The sequence below is a fragment of the Sus scrofa genome, chromosome 8 (genome assembly GCF_000003025.6).
Source record: "Sus scrofa isolate TJ Tabasco breed Duroc chromosome 8, Sscrofa11.1, whole genome shotgun sequence".
NCBI lineage: Eukaryota > Metazoa > Chordata > Mammalia > Artiodactyla > Suidae > Sus > Sus scrofa.
The window spans coordinates 48,113,748-48,131,437 of record NC_010450.4 but is presented as its reverse complement, the minus strand read 5'-3'; the positions used below and the strand labels follow the sequence as shown (position 1 = coordinate 48,131,437).

The following is a 17,690-nucleotide window of genomic DNA, read 5'->3' as shown; positions in this document are numbered from 1 at the left end:
ACACCAGATCCTTAATGCACTAAGCAAGGCCAGGGATCGAAATACAACCTCATGGTTCCTAGTCGGATTCGTTAACCACTGAGCCACGATGGGAACTCCTATAGCATCATTTATAATGAAAAGTATGGAAAATTTACCCCTTAACAATTATTAATCAAATTGTGGTTAAGTTCAAATAACTGAACATGAGGCAGATGTGAAAAGGCATAAAGAGTGAGCCTTTATAAAGAGTTTTTGATGTAATGAGGTAAGCATATATACATTCTTGAAATCAGCAAGATATTAAATTGTTTATAAAGTGTGCTCTTAAGTATGCAGCCCACATACATGTAAGACTAGACGGAAAAAGACTAGAATATTAAAGAATGACTACCTTGCATGAGAGACTTTAGGTGATGGTTTTCCTTCTCTTTATCTGTGATAATTTGTATAGTAATTACCACTACTTTTTAAATAAAAATTAAATGTAAGTTTTAGAATAAGCCAGTGCCTAAACATTTATTTGCCTCTGCACACTTTCAAGTTCAGAAACCGTCAGAGCCTTCAGAAGGGAGCCAGCAGCTACTTCTATCTGCTGCTCTGTGCTCCGTTCCTCAGGAGACAGAATCCGTGATGATGGGAGGGCATTCTCCGGGTCACGCCAGGGGTCATGCTGAGGATCATGCCAGGAGTCACGCCAGGCCACCCAGGCAGACCGGAGGGTGGATGGCCACCAGCCCACCTACACTGCCAGAGTCTCCTTGGTTATAAATACAGGGAATGACATGCCTTCCTCAAAGGACAGTCGTGAAATTAAATGATTCCACACACATAATTAAATAATTCCACATAAGGCTTTTCCAATGATGCCAGACAAACAGCACTAGCCGCCACAGCCTTTAGCCTCTTTCCATCATCATTTTTGTGCCACTACAACTGCCACCACCAAGGGCACTACCACCCTCTAACGTTTGCTACTGAAAGAATAGCAAACAAATAGGCGAGGGAGTTTCCTGCCCTGTGGGGCCATTTTCCAGGGAGAATAAGGCCTGCCGATAAGGGAGGAGCAGCAGGGCAGGAGCAGGAGGCCTGGGGGCTGCACTGGAGGTTGCTCCCAACAGCTGCAGTGCCTTGGCATCTGGCTCTGCTGCTCAGGGCCCTCCCAACACCTTCTGTGCCTCTCCCAGGCCGCTATGAATCACCTGGCCCCGCCTCGCTCACAGGCATTATGAAACCTGCTCACATCTTTAAGACACATTCTTACCATAATTCCTTCAGAGTGATGTATCAAGAATTCATCTTCAGGTTTTTATGAGCAAGTTCGGTGACAGGAAGTGGGGAATGGAAGAGCTACACTTTAATAAACTGAGTCAATTTTAATCAAATATTGTTTAGTCATTTTATTTTACTATTATTTTTTTGGCCACGCTGACAACACACAGAAGTTCCAGGACCAGGGATCAAACCTATTCACAGCAGTGACCAGTGCCATAGCAGTGACAATGCCAGATCCTTAACCCACTGAGCCACCCGGGATTGCCTATCAGCTAAAATTTAAAAATCTTCGGTTGAAATAAAAATACTTAATTGTTAAAAACACACAATTGGGAGTGGAAATAACTCCTGAAATTCAGAAGTGTTGGGGACCCTCAGGAAGCCGCACACAGGCAGCCATACTCACAGCAGGTGAGCCCTGACCCCCTTTGGCCACACCTGATGGGAACCAGGTACTGGGTGCCCCCAGCCCACCACCCAGATTGTAGCCTGAAGGTCCAGAGGAAAGACACAAGCACGACCTGGTCTTTGGTACAAACGTCAGGGACTCAAGCCATGAATCAGGAGTTAGTACAAGAGGCCAGAGCAGGGGGGTTCTGCAGATGGTGCTGGGGTGAGACCACAGGGCCCCAGACACAGCAGCCCCTGCCTTCGCCTTCCAGCTCCACTGAGCCCTCTTGGGCTCTAGTGTACAAGATGTCCCGTTACAGAGGCAGCTTCAGTCCCGATGAGCAAACAGGTCCTCAACTAGCCTGTATGTTCAAGTAACCCGTAACCAGCATGTGCCTTGTTCTTGTCCTCTGTAGAGACTAGAACAGGGTTTACAGGGTAGAAGAGTCTTGTCTTAGAGATTCAAGTTATCAATACCCAAGCGCTTTCTTGCTTTGTGTCAGCAGAGGAGGAAGTCGGAAGAGAGAAGAATTCTGCAAAAGAACTCATTCTGCCAAAGGATTTCAGGCTTCACAGAAAATCTGTTGCAGAACCTCTGTACCATACCTGCTCCGTGGAAGAAACATGGATTCCTTAATGAACACGGACCCAGAGAGAAGGATGTACCAGCAGGTCCCAATGTCATCAGGACTGAAAAGAAAAGAAAAGAAGATGATTATCTCTAAACAGACCAAGAAAATCAAAACATACATAGCACACAGCACTCTAGAATCCTGAAGAACAATGAAACAGCATAAATCATGTACATGGACCATCGTTATTCAACTCTTGGAATCACTTTTTAATCACTTAACACCCAAATAAGCTAAACATATTTATCAGTATATTTAAATGTTTTAAATGTTCCTTAGACCTACAGCACCTACCATTCTGAGAAATATTGCTTAATTTTTTTGGAACTTCAAATGCCTTCCCTTGTTTCATAAAGCAAAAAATACCAAGAGGCAAACAGTAAAACCTAGTTTTCTCACTCCTCTGTCTACCAAGCCCCCCCACCCACTTCTCTACCACACTTGCTGAAATCCTTCCAGAATGTCCCAAGGCACATACGCACAGAGATAGACCCTTATTCTCATTCCCACCACCATCTCTTTCTCTTTTCACAAAAAAAATCACCCTGTGTTCTTCCTTTGTGCAAACTCAGAGATCTTCTCATCAGAAGACAACATTCTTGTTAGAGGTAGCAACCCCCTATTGCCAGTCATTTCAGTGGTTTTTAACGTATGCAATTATTTTAGAAGAAAATAAAGACTACAATGAATAAGCTTATATCCACAGTAGTAACTGTAATTAGTAACTTGATATGCAGCTGCTGCGTCCAAAGGCATGGACACTGTAATGCTGATAAATACTGTCATGGTGTCCTCCCTGCCCAGGTGGGCAGCATCTTATGTGCCGACCTATGGCCTCCCCTATTTTATGATCAGGGCTATTCCAGGTGCTGAGAATACTTCAGGAAGTAACAACAACCAAGATCCATGCCCTCATGGAGCTTCTATTCTGGTGGGACAGTATATACAATAAACAATAAAAATAATAATTTGTAAATTATAAACCTGTGCTCCAAGGAATAGGTTGGTGTAGGGTAAGGAAAGTAGGAGTGGTTGCTACAAAATTTTTTTTTTTTTTTTTGCTTTGTAGTTAGCATATGGAGGTTCCCAGGCTAGGGGTCGAATAAGAGCTACAGATGCCAGTCTATACTACAGCCACAGCAACGCTGGATCCTTAACCCACTGAGCGAGGCCAGATATATTGAACCCGCAACCTCGTGGTTCCTAGTCGGATCCGTTTCCACTGTGCCATGATAGGAACTCCGTATGTTACAATTTTGAACGGGTCAGGACAGGTCTCACAGAGAAGAGAGCATATCTGAGCAAAGAAGGCAAGCAGCCGATGGCTCCAGCAGGATGAGGATAATCGGCCAATGACAGGGCAGTGAGTGCAGAGGCCACCAGCCATGTGGCCACAGCCAGCGTTGAGGGGCAGCCTGTCACTGAAGCTGTTTATCCAACTTTTGGGGTTTTGCCAATCTGTTTGATGAAAATTTAATGATGGACCTGCTATGTAGCACAGGGAATATTATTCAATATTCTGTCATAATCTGTGTGTATATGTATAACTGAATCACTTTGTTGTACAGCAGAAATTATCACAAACTTGTAAATCAACTCTACTTCAATAAAACTTGAAAAAAATGAAGAAAAAAAGAAAAACATGAGGTGATAGTGCTTGTTGTTTTAAATAACTTGGTTATTCAAAATTGTACATAGAACTTGGTATCCTTTAAAAATGCTTGGAATCCATTTTGGGAAAGGAAAAAAAAAAAAGAGAGAGCTTGGCAGCAGTTGCCAAAGACCCCCCCCCCTGCAGCTGGGATGTGAGGGCAAGAGAGAGGCGACCTCCACCTTGTCCCCTTGAAGAGATGGGCAGCCCTGTCCTTTGTCTATTACCTGGAATGTGGATGTGGCTGGGAGGTTCCAGCTGCCTCTGAGCCTCTGAGGCAGAGGTTGCAGGCTGAGGGTGACCGGCCCACTCAATGGAAAGAGCCTGGGTTCATAACAGCGGCAAGCTGCCACACCATCCTAGCTCCCAGCACCCAGGCCGCTACCACGTGTAAGAAAAGTGAACGGTCCCTGTGATCCAGCCACTGCTGCAGTCAGCATTTTTTTTCTTTTAGTAGCAGCTAAGCCTGTATCCTGACTAATAAATTTGATAAACTTGACTCTGTAAAAGAAATTAATACATGAAAAAAAGCACAATAAAGTCAGAATAGAAGCAGCAAACTGGGGAACAGGTCATCACAGCTCATGTTTTCAAAATGCTAATTTTTCTGGAGTTCTCGTTGTGGCTCAGCAGGTTAGGAACCAACATAGTATCCTTAAGGATGCAGGTTCAATCCCTGGCCTCACTCAGTGGGTTAAGGATCCAGCCAGCATTGCTACAAGCTGACAAGCTGCAGTGTAGGTCACAGATGTGGCTCAGATCTGGTGTTGCTGTGCCTGAGGTGTAGGCTGACAGCTGCAACTTGGATTCAACCCCCGGCCCAGGAACTTCCATATGCCACAGGTGCAGCCCTAAAAAGAAAAAAAAAAAAAAAAAAAGCGAATTTTAATAAACCTCTTCTAGGTAAGAAAACATCCCACGACTCACTAAAAATTGGCTGAAACTTATGAACCAATTTCATAGAAAAAGAACTAGGGTGGGCTCACGAACTTAAGAGAAAAGATGCTTTTATGATAATAAGAAAAATAAAATTACATTAAGCTACAGTTTTCTTTTTTCTTCTTAAATTTTTTATTCATGCCCTTTTTTACATGAATGCGATTTTTTTCATATTTTAAAGTTTTACTGAAGTAGTTGATTTACAAACTGTGGTAATTTCCGCTGTACAACAAAGTGACTCAGTTATACATTTACACACATTCAATTCTTTCAGATTCATTTCCCACATAGGTTATCACAGAATATTGGATAGAGTTCCTTGTGCTATACAGCAGGTCCCCATTGGCCAGTCATTCCAAATAACTCAGTGTGCATATGCCAATCCCAAACCCCCAGTCCACACCTCCCCCACCTGTCCCCTTTAATACCCGAGTTTGTTGTCCAAGTCTGTGAGTCTGTTTCTATTCATTGCTATTTGCTTTCAAAGCAAATCAGCAGCAAATCACTGCTTCCCCTCAAGCATCCTTTACCACTTTCCCAACTACTGAATGCTTGACAGCAAAGCCTCAAGAAAACAGGAAGGAAAATATTGTCAAACAAGTTTTAGTACAAGTGGAACCATGAAAGTAAATTTATTTCTCAAATGAAAATGCCTATTACTTCCAAACAGAATTTATACCCTTTTCTCTCCAATTTTTAGTCATTAGCTTTGCAATCAACAATCATTTACCTAGTTTAGGGGAGGAAATGTACTTGTCTTTCCTTTTTTTTTTTTCTTTTTAGGGCCACACCCAGGGCATATGGAAGTTTCCAGGCTAGTGGTCAAATTGGAGGTGCAGCTGCTGGCCTACACCACAGCCACAGCAATGCTGGATCCAAGCCATATCTGCAGCCTATGCTGCAGTTTGCAGAAACACCAAATCCTTAACCCAATGAGTGAGGCCAGGGATCAAATCTACATCCTTACGATTACTAGTTGGGTTCCTAACCCACTGAGCCACAAGGGGAACTGTACCTGTCTTTCTTAACATAGGGTGACAGCATTATTACTAATTCTGATTTACGTCAAGTAAAAATGTGTTCTGTCAGATGCAAGAATGGTGTAAGTTTTTTATTAACAAGTAATAAAACACTGAAATACCAAGAAGAAAAAATGAAATACCTTGTAAACTTATTTGAATCTGCTCTTGCACTTATGATGTTCCCTTTATCACCAAAAGGTTGGTCAAGGAAAATGAATTCTAGAAAAGCAGGAAATCAGGGTTGATCACCACTTACTAACTAAGCCTATGGTCAGAGCTGTGCAAAGATGCTCGGCCACACAAACAACGATCATTCTGTAGTTGTTACCTTGGTGCAAAGTACAACAAAGGCTGTCACGGTCCGGATTAACTGTGATGCAGAGAGTAGAACAAATATTCCCTGGCTTGTCACTGATTCCGTATCTGTTCATTTTGAAGGCAAATGACTATGGACAAAATTAACACAGGGTTTGTAAACTCAGCTTTCCTGGCTCTGATCTTCAAATACACATGAAGTGAAAGACACCCAGAGTCCAAGGTAGATAGATACTGTGACAGTAAATGTACTGGCCCCTGAACACTCCCAGACTTCCTTCACATCAGGAAGACCTCGGCAAAGAGCTGAGGAAGTCAGGCTGAGAAACTGGCCCTCTCAACCACTCCCACTTACTGGGTGATTCCAGCTGCCTGCTGGACAAGCTGTTTCTCCCCCTTTATTGAAAAGTTCAAATGGTAACTCACCAGAGCTGTTTTGGCTTGAGCAGATATTTGCAGAGAATGATCAAACATTTACTGGATTTGGTGAGTGTTGACAACATGCCATGCCAAACAGGAGTCATGATGGCTTTATTACTGAGTTGTCTCTTTTAAAGATGTATGCCCAGAGAAAGACAAATATCATTTGATACCACTTATACATGGAATCTAAAATGAACTTATTTGTAAAATAGAAATAGATTCACAGACATAGAAGACAAACTTATGGACACCAAAGGGAAAAAGAAGGGAGGAATAAATTAGAAGTTTGGGATGAAAAGATACACACTACTATAGATAAAACAGATAACCAACAAGGATATAGCCCAGGAAACTCTATAATCTTATAACCTATAAGGAAAAGAATCTGAAAAAGAATAGATATACATGTATAACTGAATCATTTGCTGTACACCTGGAACTAATGCACATTGTAAATCAACTATACTTCAATAAAAATTAAAATATTCATGCTTTACAAAAATAAACTAATTAGAACTAAGAATACAAAAACACTGAGTCTCATTTTAAAGATGTTTTGGAAAGAGCCACAAGCCAGGAAATCCTCCCCTCCACCTCTCCTCATTCCTGTACCCCAAGGTTGGTTTCTGGTCTGAAAATTCCCTATTGTGAGATGCCACCAAAAAATCTGTTTTACTTAATCAGCCAGAAAATTCTCCTGACTTCATGAGAAACGGCCAGGCTCCCCGCTCAGTCTCTCATTCGCAGAGAGGCATCAGGCAGGCAGTGTTTCAACAGGAGGCACACCTTGCCTCCCCTCCAGCTCTGCAAACACTCCCCTCAGTGCAGCTGCCACCTGGTGGCTCCGTGCAGGCCTAGCGATGGCTGTGTGTTTTCTAAGAAAAGGTGAAGGAGGAGAACCTAGCAGCAACAGCACTGAACTTTTCCACACTTAGAGGGAAGCAGAATGAATCTGAGATCTCACTTGCAGACATACGGGCAATGTGGCAGGCTAACAGAAGCTGACTAGTATAATAACAGTTATTATTAATCCTATTACCTAGGACTCACCCTGGGAGTTGATTCCGTCTAGTGGTTCTCAAGCTCTGATGAGCATGTGACTCACCTAGAATGCCAGTCAAAACTGTGTGGTCCCAGGCTCCCCGGGACCGGTCCTCTGGCAGCAGATCCATCACTTCACCTTCTAAACAACAACCTGGGTCGCTCTTATGTACAGGGCTTGTCAAGTTAAAATCAAACCCCAACAGGAACAAATGGCAGAAAAAACTACAATCCTGTCCTTACTGATGTGACTAGTTGCATCTGCTTTATTCACTCATGTCATTTTAATTTTTCTCAAAATAGTTGTCTTATGTTTTAAAATTATGAGCTAAGGCATCCCACCGAGGGTTGCTGACATGGCAATCTTGGATAAACTCTAACTTGCCATTTCCAAATACCATAGTCTTACATCACCAGGAACAGGGAGAAAAGGGAAGCCCAAAGATTAAAGAGGTGCATCCAGCAAGGCAGGTCTCACGGACTCGGAGAAAGGACCTACAAACATTAGATGGAGCTCTATGAAGGGGTACTGATTTGACTCCAACCTCCCCACCCCCCACCCCAATGCTTCAAGCAACATGTGAAAGCCACAAAAGCCCAGGTGTGCAACAAGACACTCTGAGGGCCTCTGAATGTGATGTCACCAACAGGGAGGAGGAAATGAATCAAGCCAAAAAAAAAAAAAAAAAAACAAGCAAACAAAACATAAACAGGCCACTGTAATGCAAGCACTTTGCCGCTCAGTGTGATCAGACAGAAGGACCCAGAAGCAATGAGGACTGAGAGGTCCCTGCAGCCCATTCCCCCCAGGCTGACCCAGAAGGGCAGGTCCAGCTGGCAGGACAGGAAGAGCCCGTGACCTGGCCCCTCTCTCCGCCCTGCCCCTCGGCACTACCCACAGCTGCTCCCAGCGCGCCTTCCACATCACACACACCTACACCCCATCTTTAATGTGATCTTCTCACTCACTGTTTCCCAAACCTCAAAATACTCACCCCATCTAATTTCTGCTAGTTTCTCTATAGCTCTCATTCCTAAGCCACTTGGGTATCTTCCTCCACCTACAGGCGGGCCTGGGTGCTGCATGCAGGAACGCCTGGGTCTCAGTCAGCACCAGCTTAGGGAATCGAGATCACCAGGCACTTCCCAGGGCAGCTCTCGGTTCCTTAGCAGGAGAGTCCAGCCCTTGGCGGCACAGCAGCTGAAGGCAGCTCCACACTGCCGCGCAAAAGCACAGGTTTAGGAGCGGACACTTTCACACCAGCCATGCAGTCCTGCTGAGGTTCTGGTTCCTCACAAGTGACCCAACCCTTTCCATTCTGCTCCCAGCCCCACACATCCTGGGCTCCAGGCGGTACCTGCTGAGCCACCACACACCTGGTCCCACCTACGCCTCAGGCCCCAGAAAAACCTGCTGGACAAACTTGCTGTGCCAGCTCGTAAAGGGGACCTTCCACCCAGAAAACTTGCTATTCATCCTTTAAATTCCAGTTTAACCACCACTTCCCCTGAGAAATGTTTCAGTATCTTCCAAGTAAGTGAGTCATCCTCCTGGGTTCCCAGGGTGCTTCATACTTATTCATATGAAGCAGCTGCCAGTGTCAGCAGTGTTTATTTTAGGGGCTTCCCCATTAGCCTTTTTTTGGCTTTTTAGGGCTGCACCCAGGGCAAATGGAAGTTCCTGGACCAGGGGTCAAATCAGAGCTGCAGCTGCCAGCCTGTGTCACCGCCATAGCAACAGAGGATCCAAGCCACATCTATGACCTACACCACAGTTCACAGCAATGCCAGATCCTTAATCAACTCAGCAAGGCAAGGGATCCTCAAGGATACTAGTTGGGTTCGTTACTGCTGAGCCACAACAGGAACTCCTTCCCCATTAGCTTTTAAGCTCCTCTAACTCATCAGTACGCCCAATCTGCACACTATATAACACTCCATGGGCGCTCAGATACTTCCTTAATAGCGAATTAGTAGTGTCTATTCAGACGCAAACTTAGGTATGGTATTAAAGTGTCTGAAAGTCAAAGATGAGAGTTTCAATTTACCAGGAGCTGGAAAAAAAGAATCCAGGCTTAAAGAACCACTTTAGCAATATCGCAACTGTCCACCAGGTGGCAGTGTCTCCATATGGAAGGGCTGTCAGTGCTGTTCCAGGTTCCCTGTTCACAGAGCAGGAGGCCTCTAAACGGGTCAATTCCAAGTTGATGGAAGAGGAGGGAAATAAGTGAATAAACCACAAGAAAAGGGACTGAATCAGCACAAAGGATCATCAGAGGGCAAAAAAGTAACTTGGGAAAAAGCTACTTTATTCAGCTTTAATACTATGTGAAAACAAGTGGAACCCAACCAGCAAATATAGCTGCAAAAGGGGCAGAGAAGGCAGGAGGGACTGTGGCGGGGGGGGGGGGGGGGGGGGGGGGGGGGAAGTGCCCTAACAGAGCGGGACAGGTTGTGGGCTAGGGGTGACCACCGCATGAACACTAAGCTTGACATTCATATCCCGCCAGCCACAAATAGCAGCTAATCCACCCATGTCCGTGTGTGTATTTGGGGAGGGCGGTGTCAAGCAATGGACACTGAAGGAACAGTCCGCTTGTGAAAAAGCAACAACCGGGACCAGAAGTTGGTGCATAAGGAGGGCACCGGGCATACAGCAGGTTTTCTCCTGTGTGAGCAGAGCAGATGCAGCTGTGTGGGTGCTCCCCAGAAGGCCGAGGGGGAGGAGCTCCCTTCCGCTGCTCCATGTGGGCAGCAGTGGGTGACTGGCGGACATCCAGAGAACTGTGGTGAGGAAGCCACTGGGGTGGGCGGGGGGAACACGGCAGCCACAGGGTGGTCAGGGACAAGCAAAACCACAAACATCAGGACTATCTGCAAAAAGAGGCTGCATCACACCCCAAGAGTGTTTCACCACATTCAAATGACGGAACCACAGGTGACTAGGGGGAATGGAGACAGGATTCTCACCACCCAGGACCAGGAACTGCACTCCTCCAGCTAAGAGACCAGAATGGAAGTAACATGAAGACCATGCAAAGTTCCAATAAAGAAGTAGACAGAGACCACTAGCAGGGGCCCCAGAGGGCCAGTAACCCAGAAGCAAACTCGGAAAACACCTGTTGTTTCTCCTCTGTCTGCTGCCCCAGCCCCACCATCCAACTGAAGTTTGAACCAGAGAGCAGGATGACTTCTGAGTGTCTCCCTCTGCCTCACCCACCTGGCCCTCCGTGGGCTCCCCTCCAAAGCCTCTTGGTGGAAGCCCCCTGCCCAAGTTCAGGGCTCGTTCTCACCCCCTGTTCCTGTACTTTTATTATTGACATACACCTGTGTTCTCAAATGCACAATTATACCAACAACCAGAGCAGGAATAACTCGACCTATTTACAGAAAGGAGCTTCTGCCCCTTGTAGGCATCCAGCTGCTGGTTTGGGCCAGAGTTTCTCAATCTGGACTTGAAGGGCCCCATGGGACAGCCCCATTCAGCCCTCTTTCCCCCATCACAGTGAGGTGGGATATCCTGCAGAGAAGTGTCCAGACCTTGAACTAGAAGTTCTCACAATGGCCCCAAGACCCAGAAGACCTTTCAGATACACAATATATGGCTTCACTTCTGCTATGGGATTTATCAAAACATTTAATTTTTTTTTTGCTTCTGTGATGGGGCTCTAAGCTTAACCTCAAAGATAAAGCATGTAGTACGTATTTTTGTAAGGCCACAAAGTAAGTTTACCAGAAGAGTTAATGCTGTACAGCACAGTGTGCAACCCAAGCACCAGGTCAAGGTCAAAAGATGGGCAAAGTGCACTCAGGCATGAAGTATAGAGCTATTTTAGAAAGGGGTCTACCAGGAGCTTAAATATATATGTCTAACCTACAAAGCAGCAGGACTGTATTATAAAAGTATACACTTCATAATACTTAATTATATGTAAGTATATAATCATCCCCACACTTACAAAAAGAATCCTTTTCAAAAGTAAAGAGTGACTTTCTGTTCCATTTCCTGAAAGTTCTGAATTGTTAGGAATTTACTTCACTTTTTATCACTAAAACTCTGAAGGGCAAAAAGCATTATTTTAACATCAAGTTTCCCAGAAAATCCTTAGTCTCCTTTCAATAAATTATAAGGGCTTACAACCAACAAATAAGATAAATCAGTAACATCAATAAAAATTCTGAAAACCGACGGAACTATTGCAGGTAGTTCAGCTTTATTTTGAAAATACTTTATTTTGGATATATTAAAGTATTCTGAAAATACATGTATTTTGAAAATATGAGGGATAAGTGGACATAATTTTTTTTTAACCAGGCTGGTTCAATTAACGAGCAGAGGGAAACATTTAAACTACTGAAGAACTGGTAAAGCCAAAAACTCTGTAGGCTGACAGTGTAGTCATTCTTAAATTTACAAAATCCAATTTTATAGTGAAATGAAGGCATGCTATCTTGGGAATTATGAAGTTACTCAATAAACTTTTTGAATGAAAGGAAAATAAGTCCATGCAAGGACTTATCCTCCAAGGTTGGAGGATACCTCCAAGGGCTTGAGGGACAATTTGCCAAATTTAAAAGAGAAGCCAGGAGTTTCCAATGTGGCGCAGCAGAAACAAACCCGACTAGGAAACATGAGGTTGTGGGTTCCATCCCTGGCCTCGCTCAGTGCATTAAGGATCCAGCGTTGCTGAGAGCTGTGGTATAGGTGAAAGATGAGGCTCAGATCCTGTGTTGCTGTGGTTGTGGTGTAGGCTGACAGCCAGGGCTCTGATTTGACCCCTAGTCTAGGAACTTCCATATGCCGTGGGTGTGGCCCTAAGATAGATAGATAGATGATAGAGAAAGAGAAAGAGAAAGAGAGAGAGAGAGAGAGAGAGAGAGAGAGAGAGAGAGAGAAAGAAAGAAAGAAAGAAAGAAAGAAAGAAAGAAAGAAAGAAAGAAAGAAAGAAAGAAAGAAAGAAAATAAGAGTTCTCGTCGTGGCTCAGTGGTTAATGAATCCAACTAGGAACCATGAGGTTGCAGGTTCAATCCCTGCCCTTGCTCAGTGGGTTAAGGATCCTGCATTGCTGGGAGCTGTGGTGTAGGTTGCAGACGCGGCTGGGATCCCGCGTTGCTGTGGCTCTGGCGTAGGCTGGCAGCCATAGCTCCGATTCGACCCCTAGCCTGGGACCCTCCATATGCTGCGGGAGCAGCTCAAGAAATGGCAAAAAGACAAAAATAAATAAATAAACAAATAAAATTAAAATTAAAATAAATAAATATATAAATAAAAGAGGAGCCAAAATTAACTCTTCTGAAAACTTCCAAGAGGTCATGAAAAAATTGCACAAATCTGTGCCTTTCAGAGTTTCATGCTGCCATTTCATTTTCACAGATTCCTGCTCCTCATCTAGAGAAAATGGGCACCAGAAATGCTAAAGGGAACTTGCAAATGTCCAGAAACTGACCGAATTCAAAGTCAGCCCTGCCCAGCCCACCGCCGAGGGTCCCAGGAGGACAAAGAGGTCACAGCCAGTGCACAGCATCACAACCCCCGCCGACCAGAAAGTGCAGAATGGAAGCCCCGTTTGCTGTCAAGGCACAAGTCTAAAGAGCTATGTTTAACAGGAGCTCAGAGGTCTTTATTCACTTACTAGTTTCACAGAAAAATCTATGCAAGGAACCCAACACCAACATGCTATCTCCAATATTGTGAACATTTGTAATTTTCCATAATAGAATGTAATTAAGGATGAAAAAGACTCATTTCCAGTTTCTTCAAGAATTGAGAATGATTTTGTTTTGGGGCTGCACTCGCAGCATGTGGAAGTTCTCAGACCAGGGATTGAACCTGTAGCCACAGCAATGACGACAAAGGATCCTTAACCTGATGAGCCACCAGGGAACTTCAAAAATGATTTTTTTTTTTAAATAAGTCATTCACAAGCGAGTGAATGCCTCTTCTCCCGACCCTCACATACCACAAGCCACTCGCACTAAATTGCCACACTGTTCAAAACGCAAGGCCAGGCCCCTTCACCTCTCAGAGTCCCTGTACACACAGTTTCTCCTGCCAAGAAAGCCTCCTGAGACCACCAGACACACTAGGAGACTGAGAACAAAGAGCCACTCCTCTGAGACCCTCCCCTACACCCCTTCTATGAATACCTAGAGTCTCAGTTATCTTGGCTGGATAGTTTGGTCTGTTCCTGTTGTTGCTGTTTTCCACTTTTGTTTGTTTGTTTTCTATTTTACTTCCCTCAAAAGATAATAGTCTCCTTGAGGGCAGAGGCTGTATCTTACTTATTTCAATAAATATTCCTTACAATATGCATGGAAAGTAGTAATTGTTCAGTAGGTTCTTTGAAAAACAGAAAGGAGAGTCAACAGAACAACAGCCACTCATAGCAAACATCATGAACAAAATAGCATGCCCAGTAAATCAGAGTGGGTGTAACCTTAATACACCAAATATTTATCTCCTGAATGTTAATCACCTTCTTTACAAAATTAGCTGTACTTTTTTTCAAGAATTGTGTTACACATCTTAAAAGGAACATCGATATGATTTAAGGAAGAAACTAAGCCCAAAGAGATGCGGGCAGCTCCTTCTCCTGTTTTTGAAAGTATGAAGTGTGATGTTTATGCTCTCATCTGGTGTGGCTGTGGGGATCCCTATTTCTTCCCCGTGGGAAGACTATCCACTATCCTCATGCCATAATAGGACCAGTCAAAATACTCCACAATGGGAAAGAGCATCTCTGAGCCACCTGTGAGAGATGCAAAGCTACGGATACGAATTTATCATCGAAGGACTGTCGACTTTGACTTTAGGACATGAAATAGTTGCCAGCTCCCCATTTCTAAATCATGAAATAAATGCCAAAGCAAAGCTAAGATAGCACTATCATGGCAAGCTGTTCCTAGAGCTTCTTTGCCTAGGAAGCCACTAAGCGCTGCATCACATGCTATGCCGGGACAAGGGAGACACTTACTAGTACAGAACTTCATTGGCTTCGTGTCTTTCGTATCTCACAGTCTCACACATCAACCTGGAAAACAAAACACAAAGACCTGAGTTCAACACCGCCATGAAAAACATGCCAAGAGTTCAAATGAGACATCAGGCAGAAAGTGAAGATTGCCTACTATGAACTGTCGCAATCATTCATTAGCCTCAAGACAAATATTTTTGGTGCCGAGGTTAATAAAATGAAGTCAAAGGAAACCTGGTAAAGAGATGCTAAAGAAGAAACATTCTGTCAGACACCAGGACGCTGTGTTTATTTTGTAGGGAACAACACTGTTCATGTTTTATACTTCATACATGATGCTCGGACAAGTTAATGTTCTCCGAGGTAAACAGAAAATGAGAAGGAACCCAAAAATTAGGAAAGGAAACCTATTAATTTAAAAAGCAGTAACATCATTCACACTGTAACATTCACGATACTGAACAGTATAGAATTTCAGACAGAAGTAGGCTTTTACTGAAGTCAGTATTTTTATGACTAATGACTAAATGAGTGCTTTACAACTTAAAAGATTTGTTATTTCAGCTGATTCACCCCTGATGGGGAAAAAATATGAAAATTATGGAAAACATGAATAAATGTTATAAATATTGAAAATTACTCAAGAACAGCATCTTCAAAAGGTATCCCGTTATATTAAGCCCAACTCAAATTTCCCAGAAGTACAGAAATGCAAGAGAATGTGACTTCCTTTTTTTTTTTCAGGGCCGGACCCACTGCATATGGAAGTTCCCAGGCCAGGGGTGGAATTGGAGCTGCAAATGCTGGCCTACACCACAACCACAGCAACGCCAGATCCGAGTTGCATTTGCAACCTACACCACAGCTTTTGGCAACACCAGATCCTTAACCCACTGAGCGAGGCCAGGGACCGAACCCACATCCTCACAGACACTATGCCAGGTTCTTAGCCTGCTGAGCCACAGTGAGAACTCCAAATGCCTCCCTTCTTATGAAAGAATCAGGCAGTAGAAGAGGCTGGAGAGCAAAGTGGTTATTTTAAGAGCACCCTATTTTGGTCAGTGAGGCTCCCAGCCCCAATCTGTGAAACACTGGGACCAAGACACGTACATCTTTCTTCTGTCTGCAAATCCAATGAACACCACATCCTCTTGATTTTTCACTTAGAAACAGGTCTCTTGGGTTCTCCTTTCCCTGCCCTTCCCACGACCACAGCTCTACTCACAGACCCTAAATTACATAGCAGGCTCCATCCTGATCTCACTGGCCCTCGGTCCTTCTGCGGCAGGCCCTGCGCCCCTGCAAGCTCGCCTGCCACACTACCACCTAGTCCCCCTCACTCCTGAACTGCTTCCTTTAATACGTAAACCCACGTGAGAATCCATCACCCACTGTGTGGGGGAAGGAACACCCCTGCCCCACACCCCCTCCAGCTGCTCTCCACATTCTGGTTTCCCCTGACAGAAGTTCTCCTTTCAGAGTTGTCTATACAAGGACAAGGTCTCCATTCTCTCACCCTCCATCCACTCCTCCATTATTTGGTCCCAGAAACAACTCCCCCTCAAAAAAAACTTATCTGCATCCTCTGTGTTATTTCAATCTTTTCTGACCTTATGTCAATGCCGCCTCTTAGTAGCACTGGACAACTCCCTTTTCCTTACAGCATTATCTTCTCCACATCTTCTAGTCTCCTCGTAATTTATTAGTCCTTTTTCTGTCTCCTTAGGCCACTCCTCACCTGCATCCTCTCCAGGGGCTATCAGCCCTTCTGCTCTACACCACAAGACCTCATCAGTCTGTTTTACATTTTTGGGGGTGGCATGCATTAGGTCCCAGGCCACGGATGGGACTCACACCAGCAGTGACCCAAGCCACTACAGTGACAATGCTGGATCCTTAACCCACTGCACCACCAGGGAACCCCTGTGTTTTAAATTTAATCCATGAGCTGATGCTTTCCAAAGCCATGTCCCATACCTACCCTCTCACCATGACCCATGCACCTAAACGTCTACTCAGTGAAGCCACCAGCCAGCTGTGTAACAGCTGCCTCATGTCCAAAGTGTCCAAAACAAATCTTACACTTCTTCCCCTAAAAGCTGCTTTCCCACAAATTGGAAAATTCCCGATGGTTTAGGCCAAAAATCATGGCGTCATGCTCCTTGACTTCTCTCTTTTCTTCATATCACATCTTTCTGCCAGGTCCTGTTTCCAAAATACATCCTCCCATGCTGACTGTGTTCACCATCTCCCTGTGAAAACCTAGCCTGGGCCGTCCTCCTCCCATGCTCCTCTCACCAGGGCCACAAGTGCAGATCCTGCTCCTTCTGTGCCCACCCGCTGTCTGTCCTCACCTAGAAGCCAGAGAGCTAGCACCAAACAGTAAGTCACATTGGCATCACAGCCCTGCTCTCCATCTCTACTGCCTTTAGAAGAAAAGCCCACCTCCTTATCCTTGAACACACAGTGCTACACCCCAGACCGTGCACAGGATCCCATACTCACTCACCCTCCCAAGACAGAAAGCCTGGGACATGTGGCACCACCAAGATCTCTGTGCAGCTGCACTGACCACAAAGTCAACAAGCCCAGTGCATACTCCAACCACGCCCGACACGCTAACGTGAACAAGACACTGATCCACACACCAACGCTTCTGCCCCACTAGGAACATGAGCTCTGTGACAGCAGGGTCTGCTTCCCGGCTGAATCTCCATGGCCCACCTGGGTGTCTGACACATAGTAGACATATAATCAATGGCTGTTGCTGCACAAATAAACGTAACGAGTGTCATGGAAAATCACGATAAAATCGTCTATACGACAATGTTCCAAATACATTGAAAAAGTACCGAAATGCTTTTTTCGTCTTGCAACATTGTAAAGGAATGCTTTACCAAAAGCATGTTGAGGAGTTCCTACTGTAGCTCAGCAGGTTAAGGACCTGACTTATTCTTTGTGAAGATGCAGGTTCCATCCCATGCCTCACTCAGTGGGAAGGATCTGGCATTACCACAAGCTGCAGGGTGGGTTTCAGATGCAGCTCTG

The 17,690-nt window shown here is 44.6% G+C and overlaps 1 protein-coding gene across 1 annotated transcript in view; it reads right to left on the bottom strand.

Annotated features, from left to right (window-relative positions):
• LOC110262100 (rap guanine nucleotide exchange factor 6-like) overlaps nt 1-17,690 on the bottom strand; it is a 147,444-nt gene that overhangs the window by 37,577 nt on the left and 92,177 nt on the right. Inside the window, exons 3-4 of the mRNA XM_021101306.1 lie at nt 14,643-14,699; nt 2,251-2,334 (exon numbers count right to left, since the gene is read on the bottom strand). Coding sequence (XP_020956965.1) covers nt 2,251-2,334; nt 14,643-14,699 — 141 coding nt within the window. The remainder of the gene's footprint in view (nt 1-2,250; nt 2,335-14,642; nt 14,700-17,690) is intronic.